This window comes from Engraulis encrasicolus, chromosome 23, assembly GCF_034702125.1.
Source record: "Engraulis encrasicolus isolate BLACKSEA-1 chromosome 23, IST_EnEncr_1.0, whole genome shotgun sequence".
NCBI classification, from domain to species: domain Eukaryota; kingdom Metazoa; phylum Chordata; class Actinopteri; order Clupeiformes; family Engraulidae; genus Engraulis; species Engraulis encrasicolus.
This window is the reverse complement of record NC_085879.1, coordinates 45405596-45428095: the sequence shown is the minus strand read 5'-3', so window position 1 is coordinate 45428095 and position 22500 is coordinate 45405596. Positions and strand designations below refer to the sequence as shown.

Here is a 22500-nt window from a genome sequence, read left to right as displayed (position 1 = left end):
GTGTGTGACTTCGGCAGTCCACATGATCACTTACTTTAGCCAAACCACCCATGCACACACACCCATACACATACACACACACACACACACACACACACACACACACACACACACACACACACACACACACACACACACACACACGCACACACACACACACACACACACACACACACACACACACACACACACACACACACACACACACACACACAGCTTAAGTCACAGCTGGACAACAACCACTGACCCAAACTTTCCAGTCACTTCAACACAAGACAAACATGAAGTATAGGCCTACTGTAGGCTACCAGTCAGAGTCACTTTCAGTTGCTTTTTTCAATAGTTTCAGTTGCAATGCCAACTTCCTGAGATCCTCTATCACAAGACTGGGACTATAATGCAGAAATGCAAAAACATTGAATATGAGCACATGGAGTAGACTATAAGATACTGGTGATCCTGACCGTGTGCCTGATTGAAACTGTGTTTTGAAACGGATAGCAGACAAGTAGGCTACATAATACAAATACATAAATAGCATACATAGCAGATCAAATAGAGGACATAGCCTAGGTCTATAGCAGACAAATAGTCTACATATGGCAGGCAGGCAGATACAGATGTTGAACATAATCTATCATATTCATGTATTTGTCTCCTCCTTATTTTTTGTTTAATGTTGTTATTATTTGTTATCATAAGCTTGAAAAATGTTGGCCTTTAATGGTTTTGGAACCTTTCACGCATTATATTGATAGAATTCTCACACCTGCGTGAGACCTCAAGTGATACCTATGCCGCCAATATAGCCTACCCACAACTGTTGCGTCGCTGTCATGCATGCCAAAAGCCATAGGCTACAGTTACAGGAAGGGGTAAGGTGGCTGTTATTTCTGATTATTAAACATCATGACGGACAGAAATGGCTTGCTATAGCTTGGAGATGGAGATGTAGAAGCGTATGAATCCAGGGAGGAGGAAACAGGTTGTCAAAACGATTTAGCCTTTGATGGGCTAGGGTAGGCAGCGCTGGAATGTTTGGTGGGCTCAATTAGGCTATTAGTGCTCTGTGTCGCATTCATGCGCGATGACTGAGAAATATATAGGCTATGGCAAACTAGACTACAGCAAGCCATCGACTGGTCGGTCACACGACCATTTTCAAAAACACTCAGCCGCAAGGACAGGCTACCTGTGTAAAATAATATGTATTCGCTGCATAGCCTGAGTCACTTTGTTTTCTGCTCGGATACAGAGGGAAGTTGCTCCTTACCTCCCACTCTTTGAAAAACATCCTCGGAAAAAAGAACACTCTCTTCGGCTGCGTCTCTTCACCTTGAGAGTTAGCTGTCCACAGTTTCAATTCACCGCGCTGTCCAAAACATTCATCATGGGCAGGAATTCAACAACCTCCATAGACACGAGTCAGGTCGCGGAGAGATCCCTGTATGAATAGGTTACTTCCGCATTCAGGTGCGCTTTCTGTGCGAGTGGCGGCACAGGTAGAGGTAAAGGTGAAGTTATGGAGCAGTTATCTGGAGCTGATGTCACTCGGCTCTAGTGGCCAGGGCGCTGAATGGAGATGGTCCCGGGAATGCGCACACAGTCCACACACGCACAGGGTGTTATTGAAATATGGTTTGGCCACGTGATGATTTCTTATTTTTTCAAGTAAAAAAAAAGAAAGAAAGAAAGGCAAAACGGCTATAGATACTCATTGGTACACAATCTCAATAGCCTATATTAGGCCTAGCCTATGTAACAGGTTATTCTTCTTCTCCACACAACCATTCCACTAGATAGGCCTATTTTGCATTTTACATGACAATGAGTTTCCCATAGCCTACATTTTCAACTAGGCTTGCTGAAAGTCATTTCAGGAACACCTTTTAGTTTAGACCAGTGATTCTCAACCAGGGGTGTGCCACAAGAAGTCTGCGAGCACACTGTAGGAGTATTGTGGAGAAACGTAGGCCTAAGAACATCAAACATGCATTATAGTCACATTAGGATAAAAGAAGATACTCATGGTATGACAAAAGGCCTAGGGAGTATGCAAGACAAACGAAGTTGGGAAACACTGGTTTAGACCATTATCACATACTGGTAGCTTTGAAGTCACAGTATTTTGGCATGGAGGGACCATAAACAGTAGGGTATCATTTTGACCATCTCCCTGACTGTTGACTGATAGGCAGGCCTAAGGGCTTAAGGTCTCAAACTGAAATTACTGTGAAGAAGAGATGTTGCTGGCTATAGGCTATATTTAGTTATTTTTTCTTTCTCTCTTTTTTTTTAACGAAAGGCTTTGGAACACAAGCAAGCAGGTGGATATTGTAATGAATTTGACCCGCTAAATGCTTCTCATACCAAGGATGGCGATTTAAAGGGCCAGCAATGGCAGGGAAATGTTATTATCTCTAGGGAAGTGGTAGGGTTGGGCAAAAAATATGCCATGAAAAAGATCAAATGAATTACAAATTCATGAAAAAAAATGAAATAGAAATGTTCTTCTTTCAATCTATTAATGTTGGCCCTCCACCAAAAAAAATGCTCACCCCACATGACATTTTGGCCAGAGTAGGCTATATGCTTACCTCAGAATAACATTTTAATAGTACACAAATAAGCGCAGGCTTCATATTGGTATACATTCTAAGTGCCCACACCAAGGCAAGGCAAGTTTATTTGTATAGCGCATTTCATACACAGGTGCAACTCAATGTGCTTCACAAGATGCAAAAAAGAAAGGAAACATGGAAGAAAGAAGGAATTACAGTAAATTAGAGTCAAAGAAACATGTAAAACATTAAGATAAAACATAAGGTAAAATGATAACAATAATAAAATAAAAAATAAAATAAACATAAAAAAATAAAAAATAAGAATTTGAGCTAGGGGAAAGCATCTGAGAACAGCTTTGTCTTGAGTCTAGATTTAAAGCTATCAATAGTGGGTGCATTTTTTACGTCGTCTGGAAGCTGGTTCCAAAGCTGTGAAGCACCACAGTTGGACGGCCGGCCCCAAACTTGGGTCTTGACACAATACATGCATGAAGCACCTCCATCAATAGCTGCCTGTTCTTGTCCCTTCAACTCCACTGATAACATGCCGTGCTCCAGCGGTGTTAGTGATTTGCATGCGTTTAGGTTTCACTGGTGCAATCAACTCAGGCAAATGAGACAGCTCTCTTAGGTCAACAGACCAGACCAACGCAGTCCAGATCACACACACACATTCACACACACACCCATGCATGACACACACACACACACACACACACACACACACACACACACACACACACACACACACACACACACACACACACACACCAATTGATGAAACACAGTAGTCATACAGTTGGGTTACCATACAAGGCAAAGAAATGCAGATGATAAATCAATTTTATTGGATGTCATTACAGCACAACTTGACATGAAGTGAAATGCAGACTTCCACAAGGGACGTAGACTAACTGGTAATATACAGTAGTACTCAAAGCCTGGACCTATTAACTTGGACTTGTCTTGTACTCACTATTAGTTGGACTCTTGCTTTGTATTTGGAATCACCGGCGTCTGTCTTAATTTTGTTTAATATGACACTGGCTATCATAGACACTAAAATAGAGCTTGAAATCCAATAACATATACTGTAAGTTTGTCTTCACATGCATGGCATATAGATTACCTTCAAACATTTTCAGAATTGACATTCATCCTTTTCATTGTTGAACACTGACTGACAGACTCTATGTCTGTATGGGAAAGCAAGAAATGTAATTTCAAATTCTTTGTATGACCAGTGCATGTAAAGAAATTGACAATAAAACCTACTTGACTTGATTTGCAGAATTGACATTCATCCTTTTCATTGTTGAACACTGACTGACAGACTCAGACTTGACTTGGACTCGAATCTTTTTGGACTGGGTTTTGTCTCGGACCCGAACCTCTTCATACTGGGACTTGACTAGTCTGGTATTGGACTTTATCAAGGTAGACTTGACCACAGCCCTGGCAATAACTCTGGGTGGATTCCAATATTAGGACTCCCATCCTACCTTGCTCACTTGCCTGCTTCATGATGACGTCACATAATTAATTCAGTATCTTGCAAAATCACATTTCTAATGTCATTTCCTCGTTTGCAATCGGGGTGGTGAATGAAGAACAGTCCCCCAAAAGTTGTTGTGGCTGTTTTCTCCATAGAGGCGGGACATCAGCGAAACAGCAGTCCACAAGCACAAGTGGAGGAGGGGAGTCTGCATATTGGAATGCAAAAACTCTGTTCCCTGGGCCACTGACAGCGTTTGCTGGGCCCAGGACAAAGTCATCTGAAAGAGCCCACTTAGAACATCCAATTAGAACATGACACGGGAGTGGATTTTCCCTCCCGTCCCATCCCGGTCCCAGAAAAAAGATCCCATCCCGTCCCATCCCGGACTGGAGTAAAAGACACAAATCCCATCCCGCCCACTTCTGAAAAGAATGTTTCCCAGTCCTGCCCACTCCCACTCAAAATCAATCCCATTCCCGTTTCATTAAAAAAACGAGACTTTTTTAATGAAAAACTAAGCGAGCATTCCCGCTCTCGTTCATTTTCATTCCCGCTCCTCTTTAAAATTTTGACTCCCATCCCATGGGAATTTCCCCCATATCTTCCTGGGCCCGGGACAACATACCCCTTTGTCCCCCCCTGTCGGCGGGCCTGTCCGTAGCCTACCTACTGTATCATGACACTAATGGCATGGAAGGTCATACATTGAATTAGTCCGGCATACACAAAACACACTTTTATATCTTCTACAAAGGCAACACCAGATGAACAAAGACACTTCAGACAAACTTAAACAGTAGCATTCATTTTTATTGATTTTATTGGCCTTTATTTTACCAGGAAGGTCCCCCATTAAGACATAAAAATGTCTTCCAACCATAGTCACCAAGTATTTTACTGAGGCAGTGGGAGCAATTTCCCCTCTAAGTTAGTGCTCTATGCTACGGGTCCACTGTCACTGCCCAATGGGAACAGGTCAGTTCAGGAAAAAGTAGAGAGGAGGGAGGGCATCATGCATGGCTTTACCTTATCTTTAGGTATAGAATTTTAAAAGGTGAGTTGAACTTTTACCAAAGTAATATTTTGGAAGGGTAGGCCTACCCATACTTTCACTTGAGTATGACTTTACAGTACTCAACAATAGGGGTTCCACAACTGTACCATAACAAGCCATTCCTTCTATACTGTATACCGGTAGATTCCAGCAAAGGCCTAGCCTGGCGACGCCATTCATGTACTCCACCCAAAGATTTTGGCTCCGCACATCGTCTGGCAAAAGCCTCGAGCTCGGTTCTCTCAGTGTTTAGCCAATCAGCAAACAGTTGAGAGTGGTGACGTAGAACTCACCCGCGAGCCCTGTTACTGATTGGTTAAGGTAACTATAGTCACACTTTCGTTCTGTTATTTGTGTGCTTTTGCGACGCTATAACGTAACAGGCATTCTAATAAAGCACAATATGGGTTTTAATTTGAGTTTGGAACTTCAATTAATTTAAATGATGGAGTAAGATCAGACCATCTCCCACCCTCCACGGAGACGGATTCCTCATGGCTTTTGCCAGACTGATTGACGGAGTCAACAGTCAGCTTTTCGCCCAGGCTAGCAAAGGCCCCCATAACATGGGTCATTTTCTGTGCATCACTTTTCACAACCATAGTCTAGATATCGAGCCAGCACCCCACTGGGAAATATAAAAACATCAACAATATACTAGTTCAGCAATGTAATAGACGATAATGTTCTTAACTAATGGGAATATCGTTTATTTCGATTATTATTTCGATTTTTTTTATTAAACTATTTTTTGTTTATTTTGGTGTACATTAGTCATTCAATTGTTATTTACTTTGTTTTTGCTATACTTTTTCTACCCACCTGAAAATTAAATAAAAAGAGTCATGTTTTTTACAGTTACAGTCAGCAGAAGGTATCCGTTACACTGAATGACAATTCCTTTTTGGACGTCTTTGACCCCACTGCTCTAGAAAAGACTAATCAGTCCCACCAGGAAATCGCGGGCATTTTCTCAAAAAATCGCAGTCGGAATTGCCAGATGGTGCACGAGGATTTCCAGAAAATCGCGATAAAAGTTGCGGAGCTTCTTACTGTGTTGTTGCGATTTTGTTGCGGCATGAAGTGAAAGGTGTGATTTTTGTTGCGATTTTTAATGTGTTTCCCCACGCTTGAAAGTAAAGGACACTGCCACATTCCAGTCCTCTGGTGTTTTTATATTATTTCCATTTTTATATTATAATTTTGGTCCTTAAGCAAAGCAGGGAAGCGGCCAGGGCGAGTTTTTAGCCAGAATGTCGTCGTGAAAAGTTCCATCTCTTTCATGCTGCCATTACGACACCCTTCATTACAATGCTGTTTATGGCCGTTTGACTCTGTTTTAAATGTCATCACCGTTTCAAATTGTAAGCATAATTCTTTATCATATCGATATCCATTCCCTACTTAAACAGTGGATAGGCCTACATAATTAACTAGGCCTATAAGTAGGCGGGCGGAATTGGGCATGTCCACAGTTGAAGAGGGTGCGTGACGTGAACTCTTGTGACTGAAATCCTGGTTAATGTGAGTCGTCTACACATAGCCTGCCTGTGTCGGCGTTTAATTTTCAAGCTTGTCAAAAGCAACACAAATAAAAGCAGAGGGAGGGGTCGCTTTCGAAAGAAGGCATAGGCCTAGGTTTTTTTTGTTCTCCTGCGCCGTCAGCCGGCTTTAAATTAACGGCTGATGATCATCATTCAATGTAACGAGGATGGAGTTCACAGATTTCCTGTTGTGAAGGGTGCTTGCTGAATAATGCTCAGAAATTATATTAATTTTGGTGCTCTTGTGAATATAAAAGACGACGAGATTGTTATCTATAAAACACCACGTCGCCTGCAGAACGGAGGTCTCAGCTGTCAATCAATAGGCCTACCGTCTATTGCGCAAGGAAGAGAGAAGGAGAGGGAGAGACAGAAAGTAGTTTTCCAACTTACTCCCACAGCTTTCCAACGTGTCTGTTCTGGTTTTATTCATGTTCAGTGTTCCTTGACCGTTTGACCGCGCCAGGTTAAACGAAAGTGATTTGACGACACGGTCACCACGGTCACCAGTGCTCGTATCCAGCCATAGCCCAATTTGCGCGAAAGAGATTATATCGACCAGGCACGCACGCAGCATTCACAATGAAGGATGGAAATTACTCCTTTGTTGTGGACAAGGCATTTGCGCATCTCAATTCGGAGGGAAAATGTTGCCTTCTGTATGCGCACAAGTCAAACACCAAAGTGGTCCAGCAGGTGGACCGCTTTAGAAAAAAAAAACACATCTTGTTGTAGGAGCCCTATACTTGGCGTAATGTAGATGACTGTCATGAAGTGTTAATTATATATTTATGTAGGCCTAGCACATTTAAAAAAAATGTAGGCCTGTTGGTTATGCCAGACTAGTCATACATTTTCCCTCCTGTGAACATGCGAGCAGACGCGCAATGAGTACATGGCGTTTCCTACATTCGTATTTATTAGTTTTTTCCCCCTCACCGACAACTTTTTGAAAGGAAGTTTGTCGACGTCAGTGAAGTCAGCGCAACATGGATTGGTTCAAAGTGTTCAAAGTTGCGGGAAATCGCGGTGATTGGTTAAAGTTGCGCTCTCGCGCAGAATTCGCGGGAATTCATTGAAGTTGCGAAAAACGACGCGATCGCAACATCGCGATTTCCTGGAGGGACTGACTAACAGAGGGCATCATGCATCTTTACTGCTTCCTGGAGACAAAGTCTCAAGAAAATGGTTTGTACTAGGGGTGTAACGATATCCAACCGAACCGACGTACCATACCGACAAGACCTGTACAGAATCGAACAGTGCTGTACCGAGTACTGAAAGGTTGAGTAAAAAGCTACTCTGTTCATATTTTTACATTATGCTGCTACTACATGCAGAGGCTTGTGCAAAACCCTGAGAGAGAATGCAAGAAAAAAATCAGGTGTAGAGGCTTCATCATTTTTGAAACCTTGAAAAGATAGTGCTATTTCTTACACTGATGAAATCTCAGACCCAAAGTAGTAGGTTGAATGTATTTCCTTTTTTTCATTTGTATTTCGACAATATTTTGGTGAAATTAACAACGTGCTGAGGAAGAAAATGGTTTTCTATTTTGTTCCCATATACTGCACCGAACCATGACCCTAAAACCGAGGTATGTACCGAACCGTGATTCTTGTGTACCGTTACACCCCTAGTCTGTACCCAACACGGTTTACTTTTGTTTACTTGTGTTTTTCTTATGAACTTTGTGTCTATTCATGACCAATACTTGGTCACAATTAATATTATTTTTTTGCATCTGGATTGCATTGCATTAATTGACAGATGGCTTACCCAACCCACTGAGGATTTCTTAATTTCTTCAAGAAAAAAAAGGATGATGCAGGCATACACTAAAATGGCCACTTCTTTTCGCAATATCTCCGGCAGAGCAGATCCTGCAATCATTCATCCTTTGGGACAAAGTTAACAAGAAAAACACTAATAAGACGTAGGTCTGTTGCAGCCCATGTCAGGTTCAACCCATTACTTGAGACTCTGGCTCCCCGACAACTACGGTCTTCTCCTTCTGTGTCAACAATGTTCAACATCTCTATTCTGCCATTACTGAACACATCGGGTACATTGATTCCATTATCCTAACACAGATGTGGGCAAACTCAGGCCCGGGGGCCACATGCAGCCCGCTCAGCCATTTCATGCGGCCCTCAGAGCCTTTCCAAGAAATAAAATGCAGACTCATATGGCCACTCATTCTTAAATGCGCTACCTAAAACAAGGGTCTTGGAAACCTAAGATTACTAAAGTACATCTAGATACAATTAATAGGAATGGCATAACTGACAATGGTGTAACTATGTTGGCGTACACCATATCTTATTCTTGACACGGGCAAATTGCCTACGACATCCGGCCCCTTGGTCAACTTTCTAAACCCAATGCGGCCCTTGGGCCAAAATAATTGCCACCCCTGGATTATCCTAACCCCCGTCCTTGACCTGTGCTTGTCGCCATGCGCTTCGCTGATGCCCTGCCCCGCCCCGGTGGAGAAAACAATAGTTTCTCTGCCGTCAGCCTAGCCGCAACAATTTTTTGGGGACTCTCCCCCCCCCATTCAACATCCTGATTGCAAATGAGAAAATGACCTTTCAGTTCCGTTTTTGCAAGATTTTTGTCATGTCATCACAAGGCCACAAGCACGAGGGAGGACAGGAGTTAAAGGGACACTGTGCAGAAAATGGTCAAAAAAGGTACTGCAACTATGCTGCTCATTGAAACTGGGCTGCCTATTACCAAATTTGATCTTTTCATGAAAGTTTACTAAATAATAAACTATTATTGTCGAGTATGGCCCAAGTACAGTAATTTTTGCAGCTAAAAATGGCTATTTCTGGAAATTCAAAATCAAGATCCCCCTTTTCATGTATGACAAATGCATTTTTTACAGTCATAATGAATACTTAGAATTTGATGGTGGTGGTGGTAAGTATTCATGAAAAAGGTAACATTAGTGAATGGGCAGCATGAATTCTGGAAATAAACAACTAAAAATCTCACACAGTGTCCCTTTAAAATACTGGAAGGAACCCCATGTCAGGTTCAAACAACCATTTGAGACTTTTGTTCCCAACTACTGGAATCACCCTACTGTGAAACCCATGTGGTCTTCTCCTAGCCTGGGAACTCCCATACTGCTTTTAGTTCTACACAATCGTTTCGATCTGAAAGACTGTATGGCGAGGATGACTCATAACGTACAAGATCATGGGATCTGTGTCATAATGGCCAAGCATTCCGACCTTAACAGTTTCTCTGCCCAATCAGAGAGCAGGGCAGTGTGTCATAATAGCCAAGTATTCCGGCCCCATACGGAATTTACAATAGGCAACTCCCCAGACCTAATCTCACTTGTGATTAGGTCTGGTGTTAACCAGGCAAGTCTTCTCCCTCAGTATCAAAGGTGCACTGTGTGGGACGGTGGGCAGATTAGGTATTGCAACTATGCTGCTCATCGAAACTGCAGCCTATTGCCAAATTTGATCTTTTCATGATATTTACAAAGTAATAAACTAATATTTACTAGTACGAATAAAGTACAGGACGTTTTGCAGCTAAAAAGGACTATTTCTGGAAATTCAAAATGGCAGACATGGACATGAACAATCTCTGAGGTCAAATTTAATTCATTTATTTATAACAATGTGAAAATAAGATAATCAACTACTTCCAGTCCACATAAATTCAGATTTTTAACCAATATTGCTAGTTGAATTAAACCATACACATATGCCTACCATGCGACTTGTAGCAAACCAACCCTACCGTATACATTACACACACACACACACACACACACACACACACACACACACACACACACACACACACACACACACACACACACACACACACACACACACAAAGAAGACAGGCTTAGGAACTAGGAGAAAGGAGCGAGGGGAAGGAAGGGTTTGTGTGTGTGTGTGTGTGTGTGTGTGTGTGTGTGTAGAGACTATTTCTGTGCCTTGCGTTCTGCACTGGCTACCGCATCACTTTTGAAGGCTGTAGCACTTATGCATTAGCTGCATAAGGAAAGGGCATCAGTTTGTGTGTGTGTGTGTGTGAGTGTGTGAGTGTGTGTGTGCGCGCGCTCACATAAGGAAAGGCCTTCGCTGTGTGTGTGCATCTAGTGTGTATGATGTGTATCATTTTTTTTTAAAAAAATACTGACTACAGTCTCTCTCCTTACGACTGTACTAGCAATAAGCAGAGGACTGTCTCGGACCGGCTATACCACTGGCTCTCTGGAATTTTGCACTGGTCTAACGCTCAGGGTTATAGCTCTCCTGTGTTAATCTGTGTGTGTATGTGCGTGCGTGTGTGTGTGTGATGATTTTGCACTGGTCTAACAATCAGCTCTCCTGTGTTAATCTGTGTGTGTGAGTGTGCGTGCGTGCGTGTGTGATGATTTTGCACTGGCTGCATTCTCACTCGCTGTAGTGTGAGGAAGATGCCTACCTAGTTCTCCTCTTCCTCATCATGGCATTGGTGTGTGTGTGTGTGTGTGTGTGTGTGTGTGTGTGTGTGTGTGTGTGTGTGTGTGTGTGCGCGCTTGTGTGTCATGTCTGTCTGTCTATCTAGTCTTCCTCATCATGGTGCCGTGGTTCGGCCATCTTGCGAATGTGTTTGCGGTTGACCTTCTTGCTGATGCTGAAAGCCACGCTACCCGGCTTATCTGCCATCCCCTCTTCCTCCTCCTCCTCCTTCTCCCCTTCCTCATCATCATCATCTTCATCCTCCTGCCCCCACTTCCTGCTTGGAGCCCATTTCCTCTTCCGAGCCCCCTTATTGGCGGAGGGAGAAACTGAGTGTTGGCGATCCGCCTCGTCGGGCCTAGCGTCCTCCTCATCCTCCTCCTCGCCTAGGTGCAGCAGCCCCACTCTGGCCCTCCTCTCTGGGGCTCCCTTCCGGCCACCGCCCCCTGCCTCCTCCCTGGAGCCCTGCTGCTGCTTGGGCTTGGAGAACACAATCTTGTGCTGCTGCTGCTGCTGGTGGTCTCCGCCTCCATCGGCGGACGCCTGTGATTGGTTGAAGGAGGGCACGAACGGCTCATCGTCGTCGTCTCTGTCGTGGCGGCCCTCCCTCTCCTCGCGACGTTTGCGCAGGTCCTGCAGGAAGGAGAGCGCCACCTGGCTGTTGTGGCGGTCACTGGTCTCGGCCACGTCGTCCAGGCTGTAGCGCGTCCAGCGCTCGGGGTGCTCCAGGTAGTCTGGCACCCTGTTGCCGGAGCCCTTCGCTGCCCCCTTGTGGCGATGGGGGTGTTGCTGCTGGCTCAGGCTGTGGCGAGACGAGTGCTCCGACTGCCGTTTGGGGGACGTTGACTGGTGCCGACTCCTGCCACCTGTCGAAAGTCAAAGTCAAAAGTAAGAATTATTTTTGTCAGTTGTGTGACTTACTGACTTAACTACTGCCTATGACCCAAAATGCTGTGCGCCACCTCCCTCTCAACGGCTGCCACCCGATATACTACCTTAAAATGGGCTTTTAATCTGACACTTAATTACCTAGATATTAAAATTGAAGCGAGAAATTAACATTGTAGTATCTAAACATGGTGTCGCTAGATCTATTTATAGCCTATTTTACGCTTCCGTCGTCTGTTGGTCTTACACCAGTCAACTAGCCTACGTAAGCTAAACGCTAATGTGAAGAACTGAACTCCAACCGTAGAAACGCAGCAACAGCAAATACGTACAGACGCCGCAGGGCAGCACTCTGGTTAGTGCCGTTCGAAACGAATACCTTACCAGATACCTTCAAGACGGAAGTCTATCATAGTTAGTAAGTAAGCAATCTTCATTTATAAAGCTCACTTAAAACAGTGGGAGGTAGTCATCGTGTCGCTGCCTTTCATTTGGAACAGAGCCTGAGCGTGTGTGTGCGTGTCTGTTGGTGACTGTCGGGTTGAGCTCTACCATTCTGGGCAGAGGTCTGTGTGTGTCTGTGTGTGTGTCTGTATGTGTGTGTGTGTGTGTGTGTGTGTGTGTGTGTGTGTGTGTTAGTCCGCGCGTGTGGTGGTGACTGTCAGGCTGAGCTCCACCTGTCTGGACGGGGGATGGGTGTGTGTGCATATACAGCCGTCTCCAAAAGAGTTGTCGCCTATCCATCTGTTTGGAACAGCTAATAACCTGACTTTCAATTAATCACTTGGCTTCAGAAGTCACTCATATGAAAGCTACAACCCTCCCGAATGAAAATGTTTGTACAAAAATAAATTTCATGCACCAAAGAAAGATTGACACTTTATTGAACACAGACAGGGCAGATTTTCATTAGACAAAAGTTTTGTCGCCTATCGAACGCAATGTGAAAATGAGCAGATAAGTCACTTCAAAACACTTAAAATACGCAGATTGGGTGTCATACTTAATCACTGAATCACTCTCACCTCTCCAGAAAATCAACTTTGGCCTTAGGTGTATGTTTAGGGTCATTGTAATCATGGAAAGCAACACAATGAAAAACAATGAAGATCAATGAGAGAATGTGACATATTCGCTATTCGTAGAGCAATACATGTTTAACTTCAAGATTTAATCAATGATAAAAGCCCTCAAATACCTGCAGCATGCATGCAGCTCTTCATAAGAGCTGTATCCCTACCATGTTTCACTTTATGCACCATTTCTCTTTTTTCATATTCTTAATCTCCAACACCATACAGTTTTGATGCCATCAGTTCTAAAATGGTTGATCTTGGAATCTTGAGTTCAGAGTATGAGTCCCATTAGCCTTCATTTTTGTCAGAATTAGGCCTGACATACTCTTAGCTGGCTTTTTTGAGACAGGACAGTGGGAGATACTTCTTTGGTGTTAAAGTTGAAGAATTTATAAAAAATAAATGGTGCCTAAAGTCAAACATGGGAGTGATACAGCTCTTCTGTGGAGCTGCATGCATGCTGCTGGTGTGTGAGGGCTTTTATCATTGATTACATCATGAAGTTAAAAATGTATTGCTCTACGAATAGCAAATATGTCACCATCTCTCATTGAACTCCATTGAAATTCATTGAGTTGCTTTCCATGATTACAATGACCCTAAACATACACCTAAGGCCAAAGTTGATTTTCTGGAGAGGTGAGAGTGATTCAGTGATTAAGTATGACACCCAATCTGCGTATTTCAAGTGTTTTGAAGTGACTTATCTGCTCATTTTCACATTATGTTCGATAGGCGACAAAACTTTTGTCTTGTGAAAATCTGCCCTGTCTGTGTTCATTAAAGGGTCAATCTTTCTTTGGTGCATGAAATTTATTTTTGTACATACATTTTCATTCGGGAGGGTTGCAGCTTTCATGAGTGACTTCTGAAGCCAAGTGATTAATTGAAAGTCAGGTTATTAGCTATTATTCCAAACAGATGGATAGGCGACAACACTTTTGGAGACGGCTGTACATGTGTGTGTGTGTGTGTGTGTGTGTGTGTGTGTGTGTGTGTGTGTGTGTTTGTACCTGGTGGTGACTGGCGGCCTGAGCTCCTCCGTTCTCCCGGTGGTGAAGGGGGCGCGGGCCGGGCGAAGGTCCCGCTGAGCACGTTGTCGTCTCCCAGCTGGGCGGAGGTGAGCTTCACGGCGCTCTCCAGGCTCTCGAAGATGTTGCGACTGCGGTCGGAGAAGCCCAGACTGCCCCCTCGCAACTGGAACACACCGCCGCCACCACCACCTCCGCTGTCATCGTCACCTCGGAGGGTCAAAGAAAAAAGGAAATATCATTGCATTACATTTAATATCAAATATTGTATTGGGGCTACAGATTAAAAATAGCCTTGTGGCTATATTCTGGCTCAATTGTATGCTATGCACGGTCCCTGGTAAACATTGAGCTTAACTTTTATCCAAAGCAACTTAGTTATTTACAGGGTATTGGTGACAGTCCCTGGAGCGATGTGGGATTTAAAAAAAAATGTTTTAAAATCAGCTCTTACAGAGCACTGCCATTGCTTTTAAATATGGTGCCCATGTGTCCATAAAATTCAAAATTAAAATCCTTTTATTGCCGTTTAGCTTGTGTTTTTTTTGTTTTGTTAGGATCTACAGTACATGTGTGCAAGTCTCGCATTCTTGTGGTCCCTTGTCCCGTCCTTGACTGTATTGTCATTTTTAAAAATATATATTTTTAGGGGCTTTCATGCATTTATTTGATATGACAGTCTGAGATGGTGACAGGAAGCGAGTGGGACAGAGAGACGGGGTGGGATTGGGAAATGACTCCGGCCGGACTCGAACCGGGGTCCCCGTGGGCATGCAAGCCCAAATGTGGGGGGCTTGACTGTATTGTCATTTAAGTTTGCTATGATTGTGAGATTGGTCTTGTTTCAGTTGTGTTCCTTTGACTGTTGCATCAAGTGTATTAGTTCGATTAATCGCAGAGACCTACCAGCGCTGCTGCCTCTGCCTAACGGCGGCACTGCCGCGATCCCTCGCAACTTCTGCCCTTTGACCTCTATGACGTCGTCGTCGTCGTCATTGGAGGAAGAGGACAGGTCCTCCACACGCTGAGCGAACGGCATGGAGAGGGAATCCTCCGGATCCGAGTCGCTCAGTGACAGCTCATCAGGCAGCTGTATGGTGTCCCGATTGGACAGCCGGTTGGGGAGGGCCTCCCCCGGCCCCTCTGGATCACCCATGACAGCCAATGGGATGTCAGGAGCACTTACGGTTCACCAATGAGAGTGTACCTGGAGGTCAGCGCAGCTGTAGGCAACCAATAGGAACAGGAATGTGCCCAGAAGCAATCAATGGGGACAGGAGCTAAAGGAATGCACCGAGATAGAGAGAACAGAGAATAGAAAAGAGAAAAAGAAAATACATCTCAAAAAAATTAGGAAGTGGAAAAATTGAGTCTTCAATTTCAACAAGACTCCAGGTGAAACTATTCATTTTAATGTAACAGTTTGTCAATGAATCAAATAAGAATTATGAATCTAGTTTCTCTGCCCCTATATGCTTCTTGGCCAAGTAGACACTTCGTCTTCCAAAGACGTCTTTATTCCATCTCACCGGCTTGTATAAATACTGTATGTGAATTTCAAAGACAGACCAACCAACCTTATTTGGGATTCTCTGGCCTGCCACTTCTTTGCACCAGATTGGTCGTGATATCGGCAACGTTTTCAGACTGCAAAATAAACACACACACGCGCGCGCACACACACACACACACACACACACACACACACAAAGTCAGACAACATGCAGTGGCTGTGGCAAGACTGTATGTGGTCTGTTGTGTACGGAGGTATCTTACGGGAGCTGTTGACTCACAGATTCTGCGAGTGGCTCATGGTGAAGCGCATCTCGCATGAAGCAGCATCATCCAGGTCCCGCTCTCCAAGCGTCCCGAAGAAGAACTCGGCCGAGGAAGAAGCCATGGTCTCCGCGCGGAAAGAATAAATGAACGAACTACAGAACGGCTGATTCCGCTGCCTCACCGTCGGTGCAACAGTAGAAATACGAGATCTGTTGAAACTGACAGATGTTAGTTGTATTCTGTCTGACAGACAGCACCACCCAGCCGATTGAGCTGCCACAGTAGTTCTTAATCCAGTTAATAAACGATTCGGTTAAGCTGCCAGGGTCAGTGTTTCACAAAGATAGGCAACCTTATCCAGGAAAGAATCAGAACACGTCGACAACCACGTGTCACAGACAACTACGGTACACAAACATCAGTACAATCGGTATGGCATGCGTCAACTGTTTGTGTTTATGTGAGCACATGTAACTAGATCCGCCTCAGTTAGATGCAGTACAGCTAGTCTGCCACGACAAGCTGTTGAATTCACTATGCTACTACTACCATCCTGCCATTTTGGAAAAGGGATATATATGGGATGGTGACATAGCGTGGCATGTACATTGCTCGGTGTCTAAATGCAATGAAAACACAGCTATCTGAGCTCGTGTAGAGCTAGTTGCCTTACTGCGCAGTTGCTAACACTAGCTAGCATCTTAGCAAACCAGGTAGTGGCGCTTAGGCGCACTAGGGATCTGAAGAAATCCTCAGCTTAACAATTATGGTTCACCATTAGTTTATGCTGCAAAAATATCACTCTCATTCAATTAGTCATATCGGATCTTCAAAATACTCTTCTTTAAAAGGCTAAGCACAATCTTAACATGACCTACCGTCTGCAGCCTTCCTTCTGTCATAGAGTTTCGTGTATTTCAGTCCAAAGCTTTGCATTGCTACCACCTACGGGATTGGAGGTGCATAGATTTAGATTTATTCTCGGCACTCAAACTGATAATAGACTAAGCTACCTTTCTGTTGCACCATTCAATGAAGGTATGGAGTTCTGAAGAAATATCAACATATCCTCCTCATCATAACCTGGACAAGGCACACACATGTACAAAGCATAGGCCTACATTTTTAAAAACACCTTTTGCAAATTGCCATCCTGCCTTTATTGGACTAGTTCTAGAGAAGCATAATGAGGCTTGGCAGCACCAGTTGTTTGTGAAAACGCTATCATTTCATCAGTCTGCATGAAGCAAGGAAAACATTTGTCATGGCTTGTCTTGTTTTTTTTTCCTCCTCCTAATTTTAAACCTCTTTGTTGTATGGTGAGACGAAGTGGTTTCAAGTGAAGAAAATGAAGTCAGTATGTTTTGAGTTTGGTATAAAAGGCATATTTTATATAAAAAAGCACAGAGAAACACATATGAATTGACAAACAAAGGACATATTACAACTTACATAATTAAGAGAGGAAGGCAAACAGAATGTTCAGTACCAAAATAGAGTGGCTGCTGGGAAATAGTGTCGTATTAAACACACACACGCACACACGCACGCACGCACGCACGCACATACACACACACACACACACACCATTGCAAAATGTAAACTTTTACCAGCCCCTGAAGAAAAAGCCAATATTTCCCAGACACTCAACATGTAATTGTTATGTTGTGTCCGGCATAAAACACTTTCATATTTCACCAGGCTGGGCCGAAAGTCCCATCCCTGACACACACGTCAGATACGCAGACACATGCACATTTAATGTGCGCACCTCCACACACAAATGCACGCACTCCAAGTCCACAGTGTGTGACGTTTGTGTAACGCGGCGGGGTTCTCTTCTAGCATACGTCACTGTACCCTGCCATAGCCCGGGTTCATTTTAACAGCATTAGCTGGGCTAGAGACTGTGCTTAATTGACAATCCCTGACCCTCACACACACACACACACACACACACACACACACACACACACACACACACACACACACACACACACACACACACACACTGTCTCTTTTCCAAAGTCCATAGTGTCTGGCGCGTGGTGTGTGTGTATGTGTTAAACAGGGTTCTTCCGCACGTCGATGTACCCCGTCGTGTTTCCCGGCGAGGCCACAGTGCACATGCTGGATCTGCGCAGAACCTCCCTCTCTCTCTGCCGCGCTCCTTTAGTTCCGCTTCCGGAACCCCAGTGGCCAACCCCGCCCCCGCCCCCGCCCCCGACCCCACCGACCAATCCCAGGCCACCACCACCACCACCACCGCCGCCGCCTCCAGGCGCCAGCACGCGATTGGTGGGGAGCTCTCCGGAGGCGCGGAGGCGTAGCTCCTCCATGCCCAGGTGGTCTTCTGTGGGGAGGGACGAGCGTCGCCAGGTGGGGGGCAGGGGCGCGTGCACCAGGTCTCGGGGGTGGGGGTGGTGGGGGTGGGGGCTTGGGTGAAGATGGGAGTGCGTCTGGGGGTGTTCGGGGTGTTGTTGCGGGGGTCGCGGCGACCTCCTCTCTGGTTCCGGGGTGCTCCTACGGCTGCTGCTTGTCTCCTCCACCATGCTCATGGGTCTTCTCGCCTCGACTCCACCGCCGCTGCCGCCTGCAGTACACACAGATGTCCACACGGGGGCGATGTTTAGTCACGGTGAGCACAGCAGAAGGAAGGAGCAGAGATAGAATACCTTTTGTTGTCACTATTTTGCAGTTCATAAACGTTCAAATGTCATATGAATGTTCGTAGGGAAGTCGCAATACAGGAGCAGAGCAGGCTGCCCGCAACCTTATTCCAGTATCTCAGTTATACTGTACATCAGTGTTAATTTCGTCAACCACGACGATGACGAAAATATTTCGTCAACGCCCATTTTTCCCTTGACGATGACGAGACGATGACGCACTAAAAATTGCCTCAAGCAAATCAAAATATGACGAAAATAAAAAAATATTTTCGTCAAGGAGACTAAGACGAGACGAAATTTACAAGCCATGGACGAATGGACATTAAAAATATATAATTATTTATAATTAATTTGTTATTTGTAATTGTAATATAAGCCTAAGTGTCTTGAACTTCATAGGTGATTGCGCGCTCACGCTGTGATGCCTCGCTTGTCTCTGCTGGCAGCCAGTGCATGGCGTGACTCAGTCAGTAGTTCTGTAGCCTAGTAGCTGAGTGAGTCCATTTAAGTTGAGTTTAGGTCCTAAAACATTCCCAGAGAAAGAGCAAAAATAGCCAACGTTGAGGGAAGTGTTCATTTTGAAACATGTTCAACAACCCTCTTGTCCATGACGAAGACATGTGTTTCTGCAGTAGGTAATGACAGTCGCGCCAATCCTCCTCTGATACTGTCATTCTAAACTTCCTCGAGCTTCCACTATTCTCCTTTTCACTTAGGCTGTCTTAGCCCGGCGTTCGTTGTCTGATCTTTTTTTGTAATGTTTGCTATATTTGCTGTTTAACCATATGAGTAGGCAGTTCGCAAGCAAATCATGAAGGTCGGATTTGTGAATTTATTTATATAAGTCACCGCGGGAGTGCGCGCCAGCAGGGGGAAAGTTGGCCTGTCTAAAGTAACAGAGGCACGGCGACTGTAGCCTAGTTTTGAAAAGAATCAATGGATGAGCGATCGCTGAGGAGTTTTAAACTGTTGAGATTTGAAACTTGTTCTCGTCGAGAGCAACGCTAAAAGAGCTAAGGAAGTCGACAGCATTTCCATGCGTCTGCAGTGCCTTCCTAAGTTCCAAAAACTCTTTTCAGGTCATGCGTATCGAGCCTCGACATCCCCGACAAACAAAACAGCATTAGAGTTTACATATTTGTATGTGCGTGTCCTTTATATCGTCCAGTCTGCATACCCCTGCCTGCCTAACATAACGTGCCTAACTATTTCTCCTCGGACTTTTGCAGGGCATACGAAGTGTGCTCGCGCAATCTATTTAAGCCTATTCCACTCATGCCGCACGAGTCATTATCGTTCTCTGCTCGCATTGCCAATTGAAAACAAAAATCGCTAACTTGCATAGTCTAACATCAGCAGTATTTTATCTGACTCGTGGTCATCGGGAAGCCACTATCAGGGAGACTTATTGAACTTCATGCAGACTTGGGATGTCTGGTCTTCCCACTGCCGGCAATCTGGCTTTAAGTCACGCGGAGAGGTGAAGAAGAGCATGTAGCTTCCTCCGTGATCAAACTCAAAATCAAATAGGCCTATAATAGGCTATGCAGCAGCTTCTAATGCACGATAGAGAGAGAGAGAGAGAGAGAGAGAGAGAGAGAGAGAGAGAGAGAGAGAGAGAGAGAGAGAGAGAGAGAGAGCAGCCTGCACCTGGAAGTGTGTGTGTGTGTGATGCTCTTTTGCTCTATGATGTTGAAATGACTGATTTGGGTTTTGGTGGAAAATGACCAAGTAACAAGGTGAATATTTGCTGCAATAGGCTATATTAGTAATACTTTGTGAAATAACAATAGCCATTGTAGGTTATTTTTTTACACCACAATATTGACTAAAATGACTAAAATTTGAAATGTTGACTAAAATGACTAAAATGACTAAAATTTGACTATGACTAAAATTGATTTTCGTCATTTTGACTAAGACTAAGACTAAATTGGGAAGGCAATGACTAAAATATGACTAAGACTAAAATTGATTTTCGTCATTGTGACTAAGACTAAGACTAAATCAAAAAAAGCCGACGAAATTAACACTGCTGTACATGCTAACATGTTAACCGCATGGCCATTTTTGTGAAAAAAAATTATAGAAATTGTGCCCATTCATCAATTCATCAGCTGTAAGGACATGACAAGGCTCATGGACAAAAAGAACGGCAGTTGTAAATATTTTTGTCCTGATCATCACTTGCATTTACACACAGCTTTTACCATTGATTCATGAGCTCAAGGGTAAAAATGATAATTAGACTGAAGAGTATGGATGTTTGATAGATGGCAAATTGGGGTTAATTATCTTACTCAAAGACAAATCAATGGAGTCAGGCAGAACGGGGCTCGAACCGGCAACCTTCGAATTTCAAGACTCCTCCACCACCTGAGGCATCAACGGCCCAATCAAATTCTAAATGTTCTGATTTTCGGAGCTTTGTGAACATGCCCGTTTTTTTTCCCCGCGGGTAGACTACTTGGTGGTAGATGATGCTATGGCTTTAAATAGAACAGAACAGGGGTCCGTTTCTCGATTCTTGACGTTGCTAACCGCCTTAAGACCGTCTTACCGTTCCCTTGGATTTAGTGGTGAGCGTCGCTGTCGACAGAGAGTTGAGTCGCTCTTACGAAGGACTTTGCTAACGACGATAGCAAAGACACTTTCGAGAAACGGACCCCAGAACAGAACAGAATACACGAGTTGAACGTTTGTAAACACCTCCGGCTACACACCCAGGTGGTGGAGGAGTCTTGAAATTCGAAGGTTGCCGGTTCGAGTCCCACTCTGCCTGACTCCATTGATTTGTCTTTGAGTAAGATAATTAACCCCAATTTGGCTATGCACTCTTCAGCCTCTGATTGGTGGAAACTGCTGTCAGTCGAAAACATTTGCTCACGTGGTTGGCTGCTTAGCGTCTTGCCCCTCCTCGTAACATGAATGTTTGTAAACGTGAAACCTATGTATAGAATAGTATTATGCTGAATAGAAACAGAACAGAATGCATCAGAACAGCCTGTTGAGCCTGACCTCTGGGCGTGTCCCCGTGCTGGCTGCTGATTGGTCCACACGGCTCCCTGTGCCTCAGGCTGAGCTCCTGATTGGCCGCCTTGCAGTGGCTGAGCTCCTTGTTCAGGTTGTGGATGACGGTCTCGTATTGACGCTGCCTCCCTGCCAAACCCTCGTCCATTTGCTCTAAACACACACATACGCACACACACACCCAACACACACACACACACACACACACACACACACACACACACACACACACACACACACACACACACACACACACACACTCACACACACACACACTCACACACACACACACACACACACACACACACACACACACACACACACACACACACACACACTCACACACACACACACTCACACACACACACACACACACACTCACACTCACTCACACACACACACACACACACACACACACACACATACACACACACACACACACACACACACACACACACACACACACACACAAACTCACACACATGCATATTTACACACACACACACACACACACACACACACACACACACACACACACACACACACACCCAACACACACTCACACACACACACACACACACGCATACACACACACACACACACACACACACACACACACACCCAACACACACACACACACACACACACACACACACACACACACACACACACACACACACACACACACACACACACACACACAAACTCACACACATGCATATTTACACACACACACACACACACACACACACACACACACACACACACACACACACACACAAACTCACACACATGCATATTTACACACACACACACACACACACACACACACACACACACACACACACACACACACACACACACACACACACACACACACACA

The 22500-nt window shown here is 44.5% G+C and overlaps 3 protein-coding genes across 3 annotated transcripts in view; all 3 read right to left on the bottom strand.

Moving 5' to 3' along the window:
* ano9b (anoctamin 9b) overlaps window positions 1-1470 on the bottom strand; it is a 44846-nt gene extending 43376 nt beyond the window's left edge. The window contains exon 1 of the mRNA XM_063190669.1: window positions 1274-1470. The gene's annotated coding sequence lies outside the window, so the exon portion shown is untranslated. The remainder of the gene's footprint in view (window positions 1-1273) is intronic.
* A 9585-nt stretch (window positions 1471-11055) lies between these two features.
* tssc4 (tumor suppressing subtransferable candidate 4) lies at window positions 11056-16109 on the bottom strand. The gene is made up of 5 exons (XM_063189962.1): window positions 15913-16109; window positions 15714-15783; window positions 15043-15416; window positions 14119-14346; window positions 11056-12007 (listed from the first exon to the last, which is right to left on the bottom strand). The coding sequence occupies exons 3-5, from the start codon at window positions 15290-15292 to the stop codon at window positions 11244-11246; spliced, it is 1242 nt and encodes a 413-aa protein (XP_063046032.1). The 5' UTR covers window positions 15293-15416; window positions 15714-15783; window positions 15913-16109; the 3' UTR covers window positions 11056-11243.
* Window positions 16110-17978: 1869 nt separating this feature from the next.
* Window positions 17979-22500, bottom strand: part of kif7 (kinesin family member 7) — a 60171-nt gene continuing 55649 nt past the window's right edge. Inside the window, exons 25-26 of the mRNA XM_063189961.1 lie at window positions 21558-21770; window positions 17979-18547 (exon numbers count right to left, since the gene is read on the bottom strand). Coding sequence (XP_063046031.1) covers window positions 17979-18547; window positions 21558-21770 — 782 coding nt within the window. The remainder of the gene's footprint in view (window positions 18548-21557; window positions 21771-22500) is intronic.